This window comes from Suricata suricatta, chromosome 6, assembly GCF_006229205.1.
Source record: "Suricata suricatta isolate VVHF042 chromosome 6, meerkat_22Aug2017_6uvM2_HiC, whole genome shotgun sequence".
In the NCBI taxonomy this organism is placed as follows: domain Eukaryota; kingdom Metazoa; phylum Chordata; class Mammalia; order Carnivora; family Herpestidae; genus Suricata; species Suricata suricatta.
The window spans coordinates 137,381,221-137,396,906 of NC_043705.1; the positions used below are offsets into that span (position 1 = coordinate 137,381,221).

Below are 15,686 nucleotides of genomic sequence, written 5' to 3' on the forward strand. Positions count from 1 at the left end.
AAGCCTTTGGTGTTAAACGAAGCTCATGTTAATGACTTGTGATGTAGTCTCACCAGTTAAAAGGAGAGTGAAATATGTAATGGGGTTGTCCGGTTGTCAGTCCAGATTTGCTGTGTGAACGTGATGAATCTTTTAGTGCCGTGCTGATGTGTGTGTGTTGCCCCATGGCCATGTGACTCATGTGTGGGTCTTACTTTCTGTACAGAATCCTGGCTATGCGGGACGGCAGGAGCTTCCTGAAAACTTGAAGATTAACTTCCGCTCAGTGGCCATGATGGTGCCTGACCGACAGATTATCATCAGGGTGAAGTTGGCTAGTTGCGGCTTCATTGACAACATCGTTTTGGCCAGGAAGTTCTTCACCCTCTACAAGCTGTGTGAGGAGCAGCTTTCTAAGCAGGTGTGACGTTCTGAAAGTCTCTCTGGGCTTATGCATACTTAGTTTTTCTATTCAGTGAGATTTGCTCATTTGAAAAAATTGTAGACTGGGGTTGTTGATGGATTTCCTTACAAAGTACGAAGTTATATCGTTTTGAAGTTAATTTTATTTGCACAGTTTTCTTAAGTACATTTAAGTAAATTAATATTTACAACATAAAAATGAAATAAGTACTATCTGAGCTGATGTAAGAGCCAAAGAATTATAAATATTAATATTTGCTCTTTCTCCTACCTGTACATTAATCATAATATGTGTTTTGTGCTCTCATGGTTTTTGGGAACCTCTCAATCATTTTCTCTTCTTACTTCCAGTCTCTCCCACATATTGAACCACACTTTGCCAATTGTCTATTTTATCTATGGTAACTTCTTTGCTAAGTTTTCTGTACTGTTTAGAGTAGCAGGTTTGGACATCATGCAGTTTTGCAGTTAAGAGGCATGAAATTAATCATATATTACTTTTGTTTTAGTTACCTGTTGCTGTGTGACAATTGTTCCACAAATTTATTGGTTTAAAACAACACACAGTTTATTATTTCATGGTTTCTGTAGGTCCAGAGTCCTGGTACATCTTGGCTGGGTCCTCTGCTTAGAGGGTAACAAGGTGTCAGTCAAGGCTTGGCTCCCTGATTGACTGGGGAAGGACTTACCTCTGGGTTCACTCTGGTTGTTGGCAGAATTATGTTCCTTGATGTTGTAAGACTGAGGGATTCTGTTTCTTGCCGGCTGTCAGCTAGAGAAGGCCACCTCGGTTCCTGCAGGCTGAATGCCATTCTTTGTCACATGGGATTCCCCAATGTGGCCACTTGCCTTCTCAATGTCAATGAGTGAAAAAGATTCCGCAAAGATGAGTACTATAGGCTTGTATTAGGATTCTCCAGAAAAGCAGAACCAATCAGATGTATGTGTATATACCTGTAACGAAATTTATTATACGGTTTTGGCTCACAGTTATGGAGGTAGAGAAGTTCCATGATGTGTTGTCTGTAAGCTGAAGACCAGCTGGTGGTGTAGTTTGAAGGGTTGATGGTACAGATTCTAGTTCAAGTCTGAAGCCAGGTAATTGGGAGCACTGAGGACAAGAGAAGGGTGATAGCCCAGTCCAGCCATAGGGCAGAGTGAGCAAATCCAGCCTTTATCCACCTTTTTGTTCTATTGGGGTCCTCAGCGCCTGGGTGATGCCCTCCTCTGTGGGGGAGGGCCATCTTCTTTACTCAGTCCACCAGCTCAAATGCTAGTCTCTTCCAGGAAATCCTTTAGTGACACATCCACAAATAACTTCAGTCATCTCTCTGGGCATCCTGTGACCCAGTCAAATTCACACATAGAATTAACTATCATACATCTTATGTAATGTGACCACATGAACACATATACACAATCACATATGGCCTGTCATCATTGCTGTATTGTATTCGTTAAAGCAAGTCACAGGTCCCACTACACTCAAGGGCAAAAGATCACATAAGGACACAGACACCAGGAGGTAGGGGTCATGCTATAAATTTCTGGGACATATAAATAAAAGTTACTGAAAGCATATGCTAAATAATAATACACTGCAATAGACATAAAGCTGTAACACAAATAAAATCTCCTAACACGTACAATACTTTGATTCCTCTCCACTCTGGCCTCTGTTCCAAACTTCTTTGACTCTACAGTATTTTTTTTCATACCCCCAAGATCAACTAAATTATATTCCCACTCAAAAGACTCTTGGTTTCTTCTGCTTACTGCAGCCTTTACTCACTCATTCTTCTTTTCTCCTCTGTCAAGGGAATGTTTTCCCATGCTGTTTCTTGCGTGTGGAAAACTCCCACATCATTGACTCCTGTCTTCTTCTTCTCTGCTACTTCATTTCTGCTTTCTTCTTGTGCACAGCCCTGCTCATAGGTCATTATAAGACGAATTGCATCAATGTGCCCCAAACAGTTGCCCCTGTGCTGATCTCTGGGTGACCATTCTGTGAATCTCACTTCATGCCCACAGATTTAACTGAGCCCAGTACTGAGAAATTTTCTTTAATTAGTTCCACACACCAGCACTTTCAAGTCATTGTTACTTTTAGGTGAGTTTGCTCATATTTTTACCTTATACCTCTATTAGAATTTAAACTCCTTGAAGGCAGGAACTCAGTCTGAATATTTTTATGTGCATCATCCTCCAAATGATTAGTCTGAAGTGATGCATACTGCTCTGTGCTACCTTAGCTCCTAATTGTTTTTTTTTTCTCCATGTGGTAAAACATATATAACATTAAATTTGCCATCTTAACCGTTTGTAAGTGTACAGTTCAGTGGTATTCAGGATATTTACAGTGCTCTTAAACTGATCTCCATGACGTTTCCATCTTGCAAAATTCTGTACCCATTAAATAGAAATTCCTCTCTTCCTCTTCCCTCAGCCCCTGGTAACCACCAGTCTACTTCTTGTTGCATTTTCCTACTTTAGAGACCTCATGTAAATGGGATGTAAGCATTTGTCTTTTTTGACTGACTTATGTTGTCTAGCATAATGTCCTCCAGGTTTACCCGTGGTGTAGGACCTGACAGGATGTGCTTCCTTTTTATGACTGAATATCATTGTGTATGTGGATGCCACATTTTGTTTTTCTGTTCATCTGAAGATGGGCTATTTGGGTTGCTTCTGTCTCTTGGCTGTTGTGGACACTGTTGTTGTGATTATGGGTGTGCAGCTGTCTCTTTGCGATCTCGCTTTCAGTTATTTGGATATATACTCAGAAGTGGGATTTCTGCATCCTGTGGTTGTTCTGTTTTCAATTTCTTGAGCGACTGCCCTAATGTGTTCCATAGTGTAGATAATTCATTTTTAATTATTCACTTTATAGGTGATAAATTTGGTATGATTGAGCTCTTACAGATATATACCAAGGGAATAACAAAGCGGGGGCTTGGTTTTCTGATTTGTCTTTATTTTTCCTTGCTCTAGGAAATCTTAGAATAGGACTCCTTTTCTTCCTTCGTAATACCTCTGTCTTTTTACCTGTCAGTGTGTAAATATATATATACTCCTGGTTCTGAGTTTTAGCTTTAGAGAGATGAGGACCTTTCCCTATGGATGACTAAGAAGAGGCTTAGGAAGACATATATACTCTACGAGGACATTTATTCCTTTCTCTCTATCAAGATATATTTATTAGTTCTGATTGAAAGCCTTAAATTAATGGTTGTTCATGAAAGAACTCTTTGGGATTTTCTCAGTTTGCTCTAAAAACTTATACTGATAAAAATGTATTGCTTCACTGACTACAATTTTTTGTAAAGGAAAATTAGCATTTATTCATTATTGTGATAGGTCTTTTGTCACATTTGTATTGTTTTCATGCTCAAGTTGCTATTGAAAACAAACCCAGTGTACCTCACTTTCTTCAGGTACATTATGATTTTGGTCTGCGGAACATTCTGTCAGTTCTGCGCACACTGGGAGCGGCGAAAAGAGCCAACCCCACAGATACGGAATCAACAATTGTCATGCGCGTTCTGCGGGACATGAATCTTTCTAAACTGGTAAGATTCACAGAAGGAAATGTTCCACCCACTTAAATATCGGTTCAGCTAAGTAAGCACAAATGAGAGTATAAATATTTATTTAAAATACTCATTAAAATGCTTCGTTATCAGCTAAAGTGCTGGAGACCATAACTTTAGACTTTTTTCAGAAATTGCTTTTGTGGTAACTCATATCTAGCCTAACATATGCCTATTTCAATAGAATTGAAATGGATTTTTAAAAATCCACATGTTGAGTTTCTAAATACCTTGAAATACTTTCAGGTTTTAGAGCTAAAATCCCACCTTCTTTAAAGTCTGTAGAACCCAGCAGGAAATTATATGTAAATTTAACAAGTGTGTAGTAATTTCACACTCTTTCATTTCATAGGAGAGACTGAAAATCAATTGTTCAATGTCACTGAATCTATGTACAAAGTGACAGAATGATATATTTTATTTCAAAATAAAAGTATAAAACAAATTCCAATTCATGAATTTGTTACTATCTCTTATTTAAGTGATTACTTTTAAAATTAAAATCAGAAAATGTAGGTCACGTGGTAACTCACTGAACTGGTTATTTTATGGGGAAGTTGTGATGTAGGCGATATTTTCTTTTCTTTCACCTTTTTCCTTCATTTTCCTCTTCTTCTTCCCTTTCTTCACCCATTCTTTTTTAAAATAATTTTTCATTTATGGGAAACATGAGGAAAATATTCCTCAACTTCAAAGAAGGGGATGTCTTATTTATTAAGTTATGATAAAATAATTTGGTATGTTCAGCCTTTTCAGTTTATCTGTACATTGTTACAATTGTGCCAAGATAGTTGGTCCAATTTCTCTTTCTTTCTTCTCTTAGATTGATGAGGATGAGCCCTTATTCTTGAGTTTGATTGAGGATCTCTTTCCAAATATTCTTCTGGACAAAGCAGGTTACCCTGAACTGGAAATGGCGATTAGTAGACAGGTAATGTATTTCTCAGGACATCCGGTACTGTCTGTGTCTCTTTCATCTGAATTTCATGGGTGTCAGGTGGAGCTGATGTATTCCAAACCTGTTGTTTCAAGAACAACACCCAAGACCATGGCTACGGTTTTAAGAGAGGCCATTCCATACCACAGAGTTTTCCCAGCCAGCCAGTCTCCTCCCATCCTACAAGCATGTCTAGTTGGCCATGTGCTAGTGGTCTTATTATTGATGGAAACGATTCTGTGCCAGATTCCGAAATGAAGTATGATAAGTGAGCAGGATGAGTGGGGCTCAGCTGGCTGCCTTGCCTTGCTGGACTTGGCTTTGTCTGTGGCCCTGGTGTTTCCATGTGACTTTGATCTCTGGACTCCTGCCTTTGAGTGTTACTCACAGTGATCTCAGGTGGCTCTTTTACCCCAGGCCCAGGTCACTTGTGATTTCTTCCTTAGGTTCTGGGGATCTACCATGTTATGTGACTCATTAAGTGGATTTCCTATGACACTTGGTGCAGCTTTACATTTTTTGAGTTTTCCTAGGAATGAAAATGAGTCATGTAAACCTTGTGCCACCATTGCCTTTCCTGCAAAAGAACAGCTTGGGGGAAGAAAACGTTTTATAGAAACGGTGATTAGCTCACATTAATAAAGTACATTTCAATCCGTTGAAGATATGTGTTAACAAAAAACAAATACGGTAGTATTCAATGCATATTTTCCTTTTAAAAATCAAGCTATAACAATCTTAATCTCCTAATCAGGTCAGAGTGGTAGTTCATTTTGCAAATGGTGCCTTCATCATATGGGTGAATCAATTGTAAGATTGTCTGAAAAGCTTAGTATAAAGCAATTTGTAAGGTGACTAACATTAGCATAATTTGTAGCATATAGAAAATCTGAAGAAGAGCACATATACAGCGTAAAATGATCCATGATTATTATCTGACAATTACTGAAGTAAAAATAAAAGCATCAATTATAGTGGGTTCAAGCATAGCATGAAGGTTGAGAGCATGGACCATGGAGCTAAGTTACTTGGGGTCAGATTCCCACTCTGTAACCTTATGAGTAATGATCTTGGGTAAATTGCTTGGTCTCTCTGTGCTTCAGTTTCCCTCTCTGTTAAAGAAAGATATTGATAGTGCTAACCTGGTAGTATTGTTATGAATATTGAACTTAGAATAGTGTTTGGCAGAATAACTTTCATGCATGTGTTTAACAGATAAAAACTACTCAGATTTATAGAGAGTTTGAGTTTTATATGGAATTTCAGTCCACTTGGTGTGCTACAGAGTTTTCTAGTTATTAAATATCACTTTTTAAATTACATTTTGGGATAGCATTTTGAATATTCAACCTGATTTTTGTCTTTATATATATATATACATTATATATATATATATATATATATATATATATATATAGCAATGTGTATATATTTAAAAATTTTTTATTTTAAGTAAACTCTACACCACACATGGGGCTCAAACTTATAACCTTGAGATCAAGAGTCACATGCTCCACTGACTGGGCCTCTAGGCACCCCAGCAATATATTTTTTTATTATGGTAAAATACATAACATAAAATTTACCATTTTCACAATTTTTAAGTGTCCTGTTCAGTGGTATTAAGAGCATTCACATTATTGTGGAAAACATCGTCACCATCCATCTTTAGAACTTTTTTCAGCTCCCCACACTGACACTCCATACCCATTAAATAGTAACTACCTTTCCTCTACCCCTCTCCCCTTGCTGCTACTCAATATCCATGCTTGTTTTGAGCACAGTGGAAAGTCCAGGTTGATGTGGCCCAATATGGGCTTTGGTTACGTTTTCAGGTTGAAGAAGCTGGTTTAATTAACCATCCTCCCTGGAAACTGAAAGTCATCCAGCTGTTTGAGACGCAGAGAGTGCGGCACGGAATGATGGTGCTGGGGCCCAGTGGGGCGGGGAAGACCACCTGCATCCACACCTTGATGAAAGCCTTGACAGGTAAAGGGTTCGTCAGGTCGTGTTGCCCTGGGCAACACACTGAAATAGCTGTGACACACTGGAATGCTCCAAGAGGGACATTCTTGCTTATGGCTGAATTATACACACACACACACACACACACACACACACACACACACATGCCACATTTTCTTAATTCATTCATCTATCAATGGACATTTAAATTGTGTCTATATAACGGCTTCTATGAATAATGCTGTGTGAAAATGAACTTTAAAACAGTGACTTTATGTACTGTGTTATGTGTTCTACTTCTGTCGTGCCATTTAATTTTCACCATGATCTTGAGATGTGGCTCTGGCCATCCCCATTTTGTACAAAAAAAAGTCAAGCGTCAAGTTCAGAAGTGCTATAGGTTGTGAAGACAGTAAGGTCAGGGTCCACTAATGAAAAACCCAGACCTTTCCCACTATAACATGGCACTTCCCAATAATGACTTAATACAATGTGCTACCTCCCAGTAAATAAAAAAAAATAATTTCAACTCCCCAAATCATCCTAATCATAAACTAATTTCCTATCAAGAATCAGATATTTTTCTGGTGAAGTTCAAGAAATACACTAAATTTCCAGTTCTCCCTAAGCCTTATATCTAAGTCCCTAGTCCAAGGTCATCTAAAAGTTGCCACATTTGCGATTATTCTTTTTTTTAATAGTTTATTATCAAATTGGTTTCCATATAACACCCAGTGCTTCTCCCCACAAGTGCCCCCCACCATGACCATCACTCCCTCCCTCCCTCCTGCTCCCCCTTCAGTCCATGGTTTGTTTTCAGTATTCAGTAGTCTCCCTTGATCAGTGTCCTTCACTCTCCCCAGCTCTCTTTCCCCCTTCCTCTCCCCATGGTCCCCTGCCAGGTCTCTCCTGTTAGACCTATGAATGCAGACATATGGTATCTATCCTTCTCTGCCTGACTTATTTCACTTAGCATGACACCCTCGAGGTCCATCCACTTTGCTACAAATATTTTCTGATTGGACATTGATGTTTCTCATACAAAAAGTACTGTGTAGGCAGTTCTTAGCCATGGCAGATTTGAGTTCCAAAATTTCACAGAACTTTAGCTGTTGGAATGCATCGCACATGGTCCCACGGGGAAAAGATGCCTGGTCGGATTTCCAGTCAACTCTTGAAACCCCAGTGCACTGATGTTGAGTCGTGGTTGTGGAGACTGCCCTATGTTGGCGCTGGTGTCCTGCACACGATGGGTTTGGTCTTGGTATCCTTAGCTAGGGGACAAAGTGAGTTCTGTCCATCAAGACGCCAGCAGGGAGTCTTCACACTGACACAGAATTGTGCTGTTAGCTCCCACTAACCTTTGCCAAAACTGAGAGCTCACACCGGCAAGACTTACCGTGTGGTTTTCATGTGCTGCTGAGCCTCTGTTTGGGGATTTTTATACAGTTTTAAAATGATGTGTTCTCTCAAATTATGCTTAATAATACTTTTGTTGTTGTTGTGTAGGTGCCTGCTGTTAACAGTAAACCACAAATGCACGCGGTAACATGAGTTGAACAAAATGAGTACTAAATATTAAACCACAGCGATACATTATGTATAGTATGTCTAAATTATGTAATCCATACGGCATCACTGGTTTTGGAGAAGTTCTTTGCAAAGATGAATTAATCATTAGATTATTTGCTGTTGATTTACCTGTTCTTGGTTTTCATATGTAGGGCAATCATCTGTTACCTTAAGCAATACATTGTTTCTTGCTGAAAACATTAATTACCCCCAAAGATGGAGAAGGTAATTGCATTGAACTTATACTAGACCCATGTGTGTTTGTTTCCTTATTGGTCATTTATTTGTTTGTCACATATCTTTAATGTTCTGTATGTGAGGTTCTGCTAGGTTCTGTAGCAGATGTGGGGACACAGGCATGAAAACCAAAGGCCATGTCTTCAAAAAGTGGAGTAACCCAGATAATTATAAGTGAACGTGGAGTTGCTATAAGAAGGTTTGGACAGTTATTCTGTGAACAGGCAAAGGAAGGCAGAAACCTTTCTAAGGAATTATAGGAAGTCTCACAGAGCAGATACTCCTTCAGCTGAAGACTGAGGGTTAAGTAGAAGATGGACGCAAGGCATTCTTAGCAGAACGAAGAGCCTGTGCAGGTAGGAGAGACTGCAGAGAGCATGGCATGCCCAGAAAGTGCTTTGGTATGGATAAAATGTGATTTATGTGTGAGGGTGGGAGTGGGAAGATGAGGATGTACAGAACATGCTCCTGGTGCCCATCGCCATGTCCCTTTGGCCCTGCACTGGTACAAGTGCAGCTGTTGGTCAGTTTTTCCCACAAATGCCAGGGGTGTCTCCCAGTTTTTCAGTGTTATGACTTTCCTAGAGGCTAGGGAACTGGTTCAGCCTGTAAGAGAGTGGGCATTAATGCCCCTGAAGTAGCCATGCCCCCAAACAGTGGTGGAGAATGGGTCGAAGGCAAGTGCCCTACCTCCTCTTGTCCATTAGAGGGATGCTACATCTGTGCCTACCTCCCAAATGAGCCCATTATTGGGTTTCTCTCCTTTTCTGTCTCATTCTTTCTTTCCCCTGACTCCAAAAGGGGAATTCAAATTAGTGCAATAGGTGTGGCATGAGGAGCTTTGTGAGTTATGGTAAATACCTAGGTGTTGTTTTGCAGGTGATGGGAAGCCATTGGGCTGGGGAGTGGTATGATCAACCTGTGTCCAGAAGACCATTCTGTGGTCATGTAGAGAATAGACCATGCGGCCAGAGGGGTGGTCGGGGGTTAATAAGGAGGCAACAGCAAGAAAGGTTGCCTATTTTAGGGCAGAGTCCATGAAGGTGCAGTGATCAGGACAGTCAAGAAACACCTAGGAAGAGAAATTGGTTTAAATCAGCAAAACTAAAAGGCAACTAACAGAATAGGAGAAGATATTTGTAAATGAAATGTTAGATAAAGGGTTAGTATCCAAAATCTATAAAGAACTTATCAAACTCAACACCCAAAAAACAAATAATCCAGTGAAGAAATGGGCAAAAGACATGAATAGACACTTCTCCAAAGAAGATATCCAGATGGCTAACAGACATATGAAAAGATGTTTAACATTGCTCATCATCAGGGAAATACAAATCAAAACCACTATTAAATACCACCTCATACCTGTCAGAATGGCTAAAATTAACAACTCAGTCAACAACAGATGTTGGCATGGATGTGGAGAAAGAGGAACATTTTTGCACTGCTGGTGGGAGTGCAAACTGGTACAGCCACTCTGGAAAACAGTATGGAGGTTCCCCCAAAAATTAAAAAAGAACTACCCTGTGACCCAACAATTGCACTACTCAGTGTTTATCCAAGGGATACTGGTTAGCTGTTTCGAAGGGGCACATGTACCCCAATGTTTACAGCAGTGCTATCCATAATAGCCAAAATATGGAAAGAGCCCAAATGTCCATCAACAGATGAATGGATAAAGAAGATGTGGTATATAAATACAATAGAATATTACATGGCAATCAAAAGTCTTGGCATTTGCAACAATGTGGATGGAACTAGAGAGTATTATGCTAAGCAAAGTTAGAGGAAAGACAAATATCATACGACTTCACTCATATGTGAAATTTAAGATATAGAACAGAAGAACGTAAGGGAAAGGAAGCCAAAATGACACAAAAACAGAGAGACAAACCATAAGAGTCTCTTAAATACTAAGAACAAACTGAGGGTTGCTGGTGGGGTATCGGGTGGGGAGATGGGCCACTGGGTGATGGGCATTAAGGAGGACACTTGTTAGGATGAGCACTAGGTGTTATATATAAGTGATGAATCACTAAATCCTATTCCTGAAATCATTATCACACTATATGTTAACTAACTTGGTTTTAAATTAAAAAAAAAATAATTAAAAAAGGAGGAATTAGTTTAACCAACCTTTTGAAAGTCAAGCATTTTTCTTCTTGGAATGATCTTCTAAACACATTTAGGTATTTCATTTTTTTTTGGTCATCATTTAAAAAATTATTCTTCAAGTATAGTTTACATACAGTGTTATTATGTTAGTTTCAAGCATACAACATAGTGATTCAATAATTTGGTACAAAAAAGTGTTATGGTTTTTTAAATTAAAACACAATACAATTCTACCTACTGTCATAATGAAATAATTAAATTTTTAAAAATAATTATTTGATTTTGAGAGAGAGAGAGAGAGAGAGAGAGAGAGAGAGAGAGAGAGAGAGAGTGAGTGAGCACACAAGCCAGGGAGGAGCAGAGAGAGAGAGAGAGAGACATGATCTGATGCAGGCTCCAGGCTGTGAGCTTCAGCACAGAGCCTGACATGAGGCTTATACTCATGACCCATGAGATCACGACCTGAGCCAAAGTCAGATGCTTAACCCACGGAGCCGCCCAGGCGCCCCCATAATCGAATAAGTTTTGATAGTTTTTCTTATATGGGCAGCAGATCAAGTAGCTTTTACCTATGATACTGTTATAGTCTTTTATTTTTATGTTATTTATTTATTTTGAGAAAGAGAGAAAGAGTATGCAGGGACGGGACAGAGAGAGAGGGAGACAGAGAATCCCAAGCAGGCTCTGCAGCTGTCAGCACAGGGCTGAAAATCACAAGCCATGAGATCATGACCTGAGTTGAAACCAAGAGTTAAACACTTAACTTATGGAGCCACCCAGGCACCCTAATACTGTCACACTCTTTAAGAGTTTGCTGGCCTTTTGTAAAGTGTGATAGGTAAAAAATACGGTTTTGCCAGTGTTATGGATATTATTTATTGAAGAAGCTGAGTTGTGACTCAGTTTCATGTCAGCAGTGTAAAATATTGCAAATAATTACCCTGAGTCTTTTTGTGATTAAAAAAAGGGAACTACGGTCTAATTTTCTATATGGGTTTTAATGGATTTTAACACCTTTTTCAACATGCATAGTTGTGTATGTTTGCCTGTGTTTGTCAGTCCTTCACACAATATGTAATGTTTTGGTACCTATTTTTATGATCTTATACTTTAAACCTTATTCTCTTTTCTGGCTAATCCACAATCCCTTGTGTATAGAATCTAGCCTTTTTAGGAAGAGTTTTAGGGTTTGAAAGAGTCAAAGACCTTTTTTTGAGATTGGCTGTAAAAGAAAAGTCCTTGGTTCCTGCAACATTAATTTTGCTTACTTTTCCCAAATAAGCAAGAACACATCTCAGCAAATTGAAGCTGGGAAGGGAGAGAATGTGGGATCTTCTGGGTGGCATTATCTAGTATACCATAAATCAAAAGGTGTTTGAGGTGTAAGATTAGAAGAGATTAGAAGAACTTCCAGATTACATTAATTCCTTTATCCATGCCAACATGGAATCCTACCCGGGCCCCTGTTATGTTTCCTGCCACTTTCTTCTACAGAAGTTAGAAACAAACGTTAGTCCACATAATATAACAATGTTAATTTTGATAACTTGGAATGTAGTAAAACATATTTTCAGTGTAATTTTGCATTTTTCATATTTTGAACACCTGCCGACCGTACATTGCAGTTAGTACCGTGTTACCTAATGATGGCTCACTCTACATCTGCATTGTTTAAAATTTGGATTTTCTTGGTACAGATTGTGGAAAACCACACCGGAAAATGAGGATGAATCCCAAAGCGATTACAGCCCCACAGATGTTTGGTCGACTTGACGTGGCCACAAATGATTGGACCGATGGGATATTTTCAACTCTTTGGAGGAAAACATTGAGAGCTAAGAAAGGTAGAAAATGAAGTATTATTTTTGACATGTACTTATAAGTAAAATCCTTGGTGTCTATTTAGAATTAGTAGAACAACTGTATTCTCCATATAACGTATTAACCAAGACTAAGAAATCCTAAATCAGTATATTTGTTGAATGTTGAAATACTGAAGTTATTGATTAGTATATTCAAAATCTGCCTCGCCCACCTTTTCTCTTTGTTATTGTTACAAAGAAATGATTTTCCTTTTGAATAAATGTTTCTGTATCCCTGCAATATCTTAGAATAAAATAGAAAGAAAAAACTGTTAAGGAAAATTGATCGTGTTGAATAAAGTGACTTTACCATAACTATTTCACTGAATCTTAAAAAAATGTTATTTTCATTTCAGTTTAGCCTATTTTTAGAATACTGATTCCTCTATAAAATCACAGAGGAAATAGGCTTCTTTGGGAAGAAAATTGCATATATCAAAAATGAAGTCTGTATTGAACTAACAAATTATTCTGTTTAGATGTACCCTGGTGTTTGGTTGTCCTGTGAACAAACTTGTTCAGGGTTAGTGATTCACTCTGAGTCCTCTCTTACTTATGGAGTCTCTATATTGAACCCATTGTTCTTGGAATATAGGCTCAGATGGAAGAGGTGGTATCAACCTTCCTCTTGTCATGTTTTCTCACTCTTGAATAAGTGGGAGAAAGGCATAGTGAAGGCACTTGCAGAGAGAAAGGATGCGGGAGAAGGAGAAGATAGTGGGGATATTTCTTCATGAGTCATTGCTTTGGAACACTGTCTACTGAGAAATGTTCAAGGTGGGGCCACCCACTGAGGGAACGGGGCTCAGCAACCTAACATCAGTTATCAAAAGAGACTTGAAAATATATAATTTCCTAAGTATGCTCATGCTAGACGTTGTTGTTTTACTGGAAATGAACCAAATTTTGTCTGTGCCTTATTCCAGTAATCCTATGTGAAAACACATCCAGGGCCCGGGGCTACCTCAAAGAACGGGAGCTCAAAGCAGTGTTTTTGTCCCTCTTAAAGAAGGCAATATGCTTTTTCTAAGTGATGCTGGTGTTTAGATCATTTTACTTAAATTCAGTCGAATGAGCATAATTAAGATTTTTTTCAAAGCATTTTATTTGACACATAATATTTTACAGCGGTTGCACAGTAAATAAGGATTAGAGTTCCAAACTTGGTCATAGTGTCAGTAAGAGAAACTAGAGATTAAGAAATTAGGAGGAATTATTAAACCAGGTGCCTAAATTCATGATGGCATTTTGCTGACCATTCTGCTGATGCTTGTCACTTTCTTTACTTCCAAATATCTCCTTACGTGATTCCCATCAGGGTGTCCCCAGTAGTCCCCCCAGGGGGCGCATGACCTCCAGTTTGTCAGATACTAATGGTCATTCCTCAGGCTAGTCCGGCTCCCACAGGACCTGGCACGGTTGATCATTGCCCTCTTGGAGCTCTTCCGTCACTTGGCATTGGGGAACTTCATCTGCGGGTTGTCCTTTCACTTCTGCCTCCTGAGAGGTCTGCCAGAGGGCGGGGCCTGCGAAGGAGACGCTACCAGAAGTCTGACCATTGAAGAGGCTCTGTCCCAGACCTCCTGTCTCTGTCTGCTTGTGTTATCTAGAAGAAACATACCCAGTCCATGGTTTTAAATGCCATCTCTAAGCCGATGGCTTCTACATTTTAATCTTCAGCCCTGACATCTCCCTTGAATTCCCAGCTCAACAGCATTGTGGGATGTGTGTAGGACATTTCGGATGTGACATGTAAAAGCCAGAATCAGTTCAGTGGTTCTGCCTGTCTTTCTGACGGCACTCACGTTCCTTTTTCTCTTTTCTTCTTCTTGCTCTTCCTAGAACGGCCTGAACTTGTACTCACATTGAGACCTTTGCACTTGCCATTCCTACTGCCTGGAACATTCTACCGCTAGATCTTTACCTCACTTCATTCCCCTGAAATATTTTATCAACTACCTTATCGAAAGCAATGCCCCATCCTCTTTTCTTCCTAATTTTTCTTATCTTATGTATTATTTGCTTATTGGTTTGATTCTCATCTCTACCCCTTTAGAGTATCGGCTCTGTGAAGGCAGGACATTGTCTTATTTTTACTGTAATATCCCCAGACCCTAGGATAGTGCTGAGACATAGAAGGTACTCAATGAATATTTGTTCAATGAACAAATGACTTTTTGCTTTTATTATGTGCTTTAAACAACTGGTATAGAAAGAACTGGAAAAGTCCAATGTGACAAAATAAGATAATCATTTCTATCAAGTTTTTATTTAAATATTACTGAAAATTACAGGACACCTGGGTGGCTCAGTCGGTTGGGCATCTGACTTTGGCTTGTGGTTTGTGAGTTCAAGCCCCACATCAGGCTCAGAGCCTGGAGCCTGCTTCAGATTCTATGTCTCCCTCTCTCTCGGCCCCTCCCCTGGTCTGTCTCTGTCTCTCTCTCTCAAAAATAAATACATGTTAAAAAAATAGAATAAAAATGCAAATTAATGAAAATTATATCAAATTATAGTACTTCTTCAAGTATAGTAGTTACATGTATGTGTATGTATGTTTGTTTCCCCTTCCCCCACCTTTGGTGGGATATTCCAGGGGAGCATATCTGGATAGTTCTTGATGGTCCAGTAGACGCCATTTGGATTGAAAATCTGAATTCTGTTTTGGATGATAACAAAACTCTAACCCTTGCCAATGGCGATCGGATTCCCATGGCTCCAAACTGCAAGATCATTTTTGAACCTCATAACATTGACAACGCTTCACCAGCTACTGTCTCAAGAAATGGAATGGTTTTCATGAGTTCTTCTATCCTTGATTGGAGTCCTATTCTTGAGGTATGAGTGGAGTCTTTCTTTTCTTTTTTTTTTTTTCATGTCACTCATAGGTCTAACAGGAAATATTCAGAATGATCTAGCTTCAAGAAAAGCAAGCAGTTAGTAGTGCTTAAGAAAAATTGATTCAGTATCTAATGGATAGTTGATACCTGTCACAACACAGCATTT

General features: G+C 39.1%; 1 protein-coding gene across 1 annotated transcript in view; it reads left to right on the forward strand.

Annotated features, from left to right (window-relative positions):
• The window catches only part of DNAH5 (dynein axonemal heavy chain 5), a 210,698-nt gene that overhangs the window by 84,448 nt on the left and 110,564 nt on the right, over positions 1-15,686 (forward strand). The window contains exons 37-42 of the mRNA XM_029941285.1: positions 206-400; positions 3,837-3,971; positions 4,816-4,923; positions 6,765-6,918; positions 12,516-12,662; positions 15,277-15,518. Of these exons, the coding sequence (XP_029797145.1) occupies positions 206-400; positions 3,837-3,971; positions 4,816-4,923; positions 6,765-6,918; positions 12,516-12,662; positions 15,277-15,518 (981 nt within the window). The remainder of the gene's footprint in view (positions 1-205; positions 401-3,836; positions 3,972-4,815; positions 4,924-6,764; positions 6,919-12,515; positions 12,663-15,276; positions 15,519-15,686) is intronic.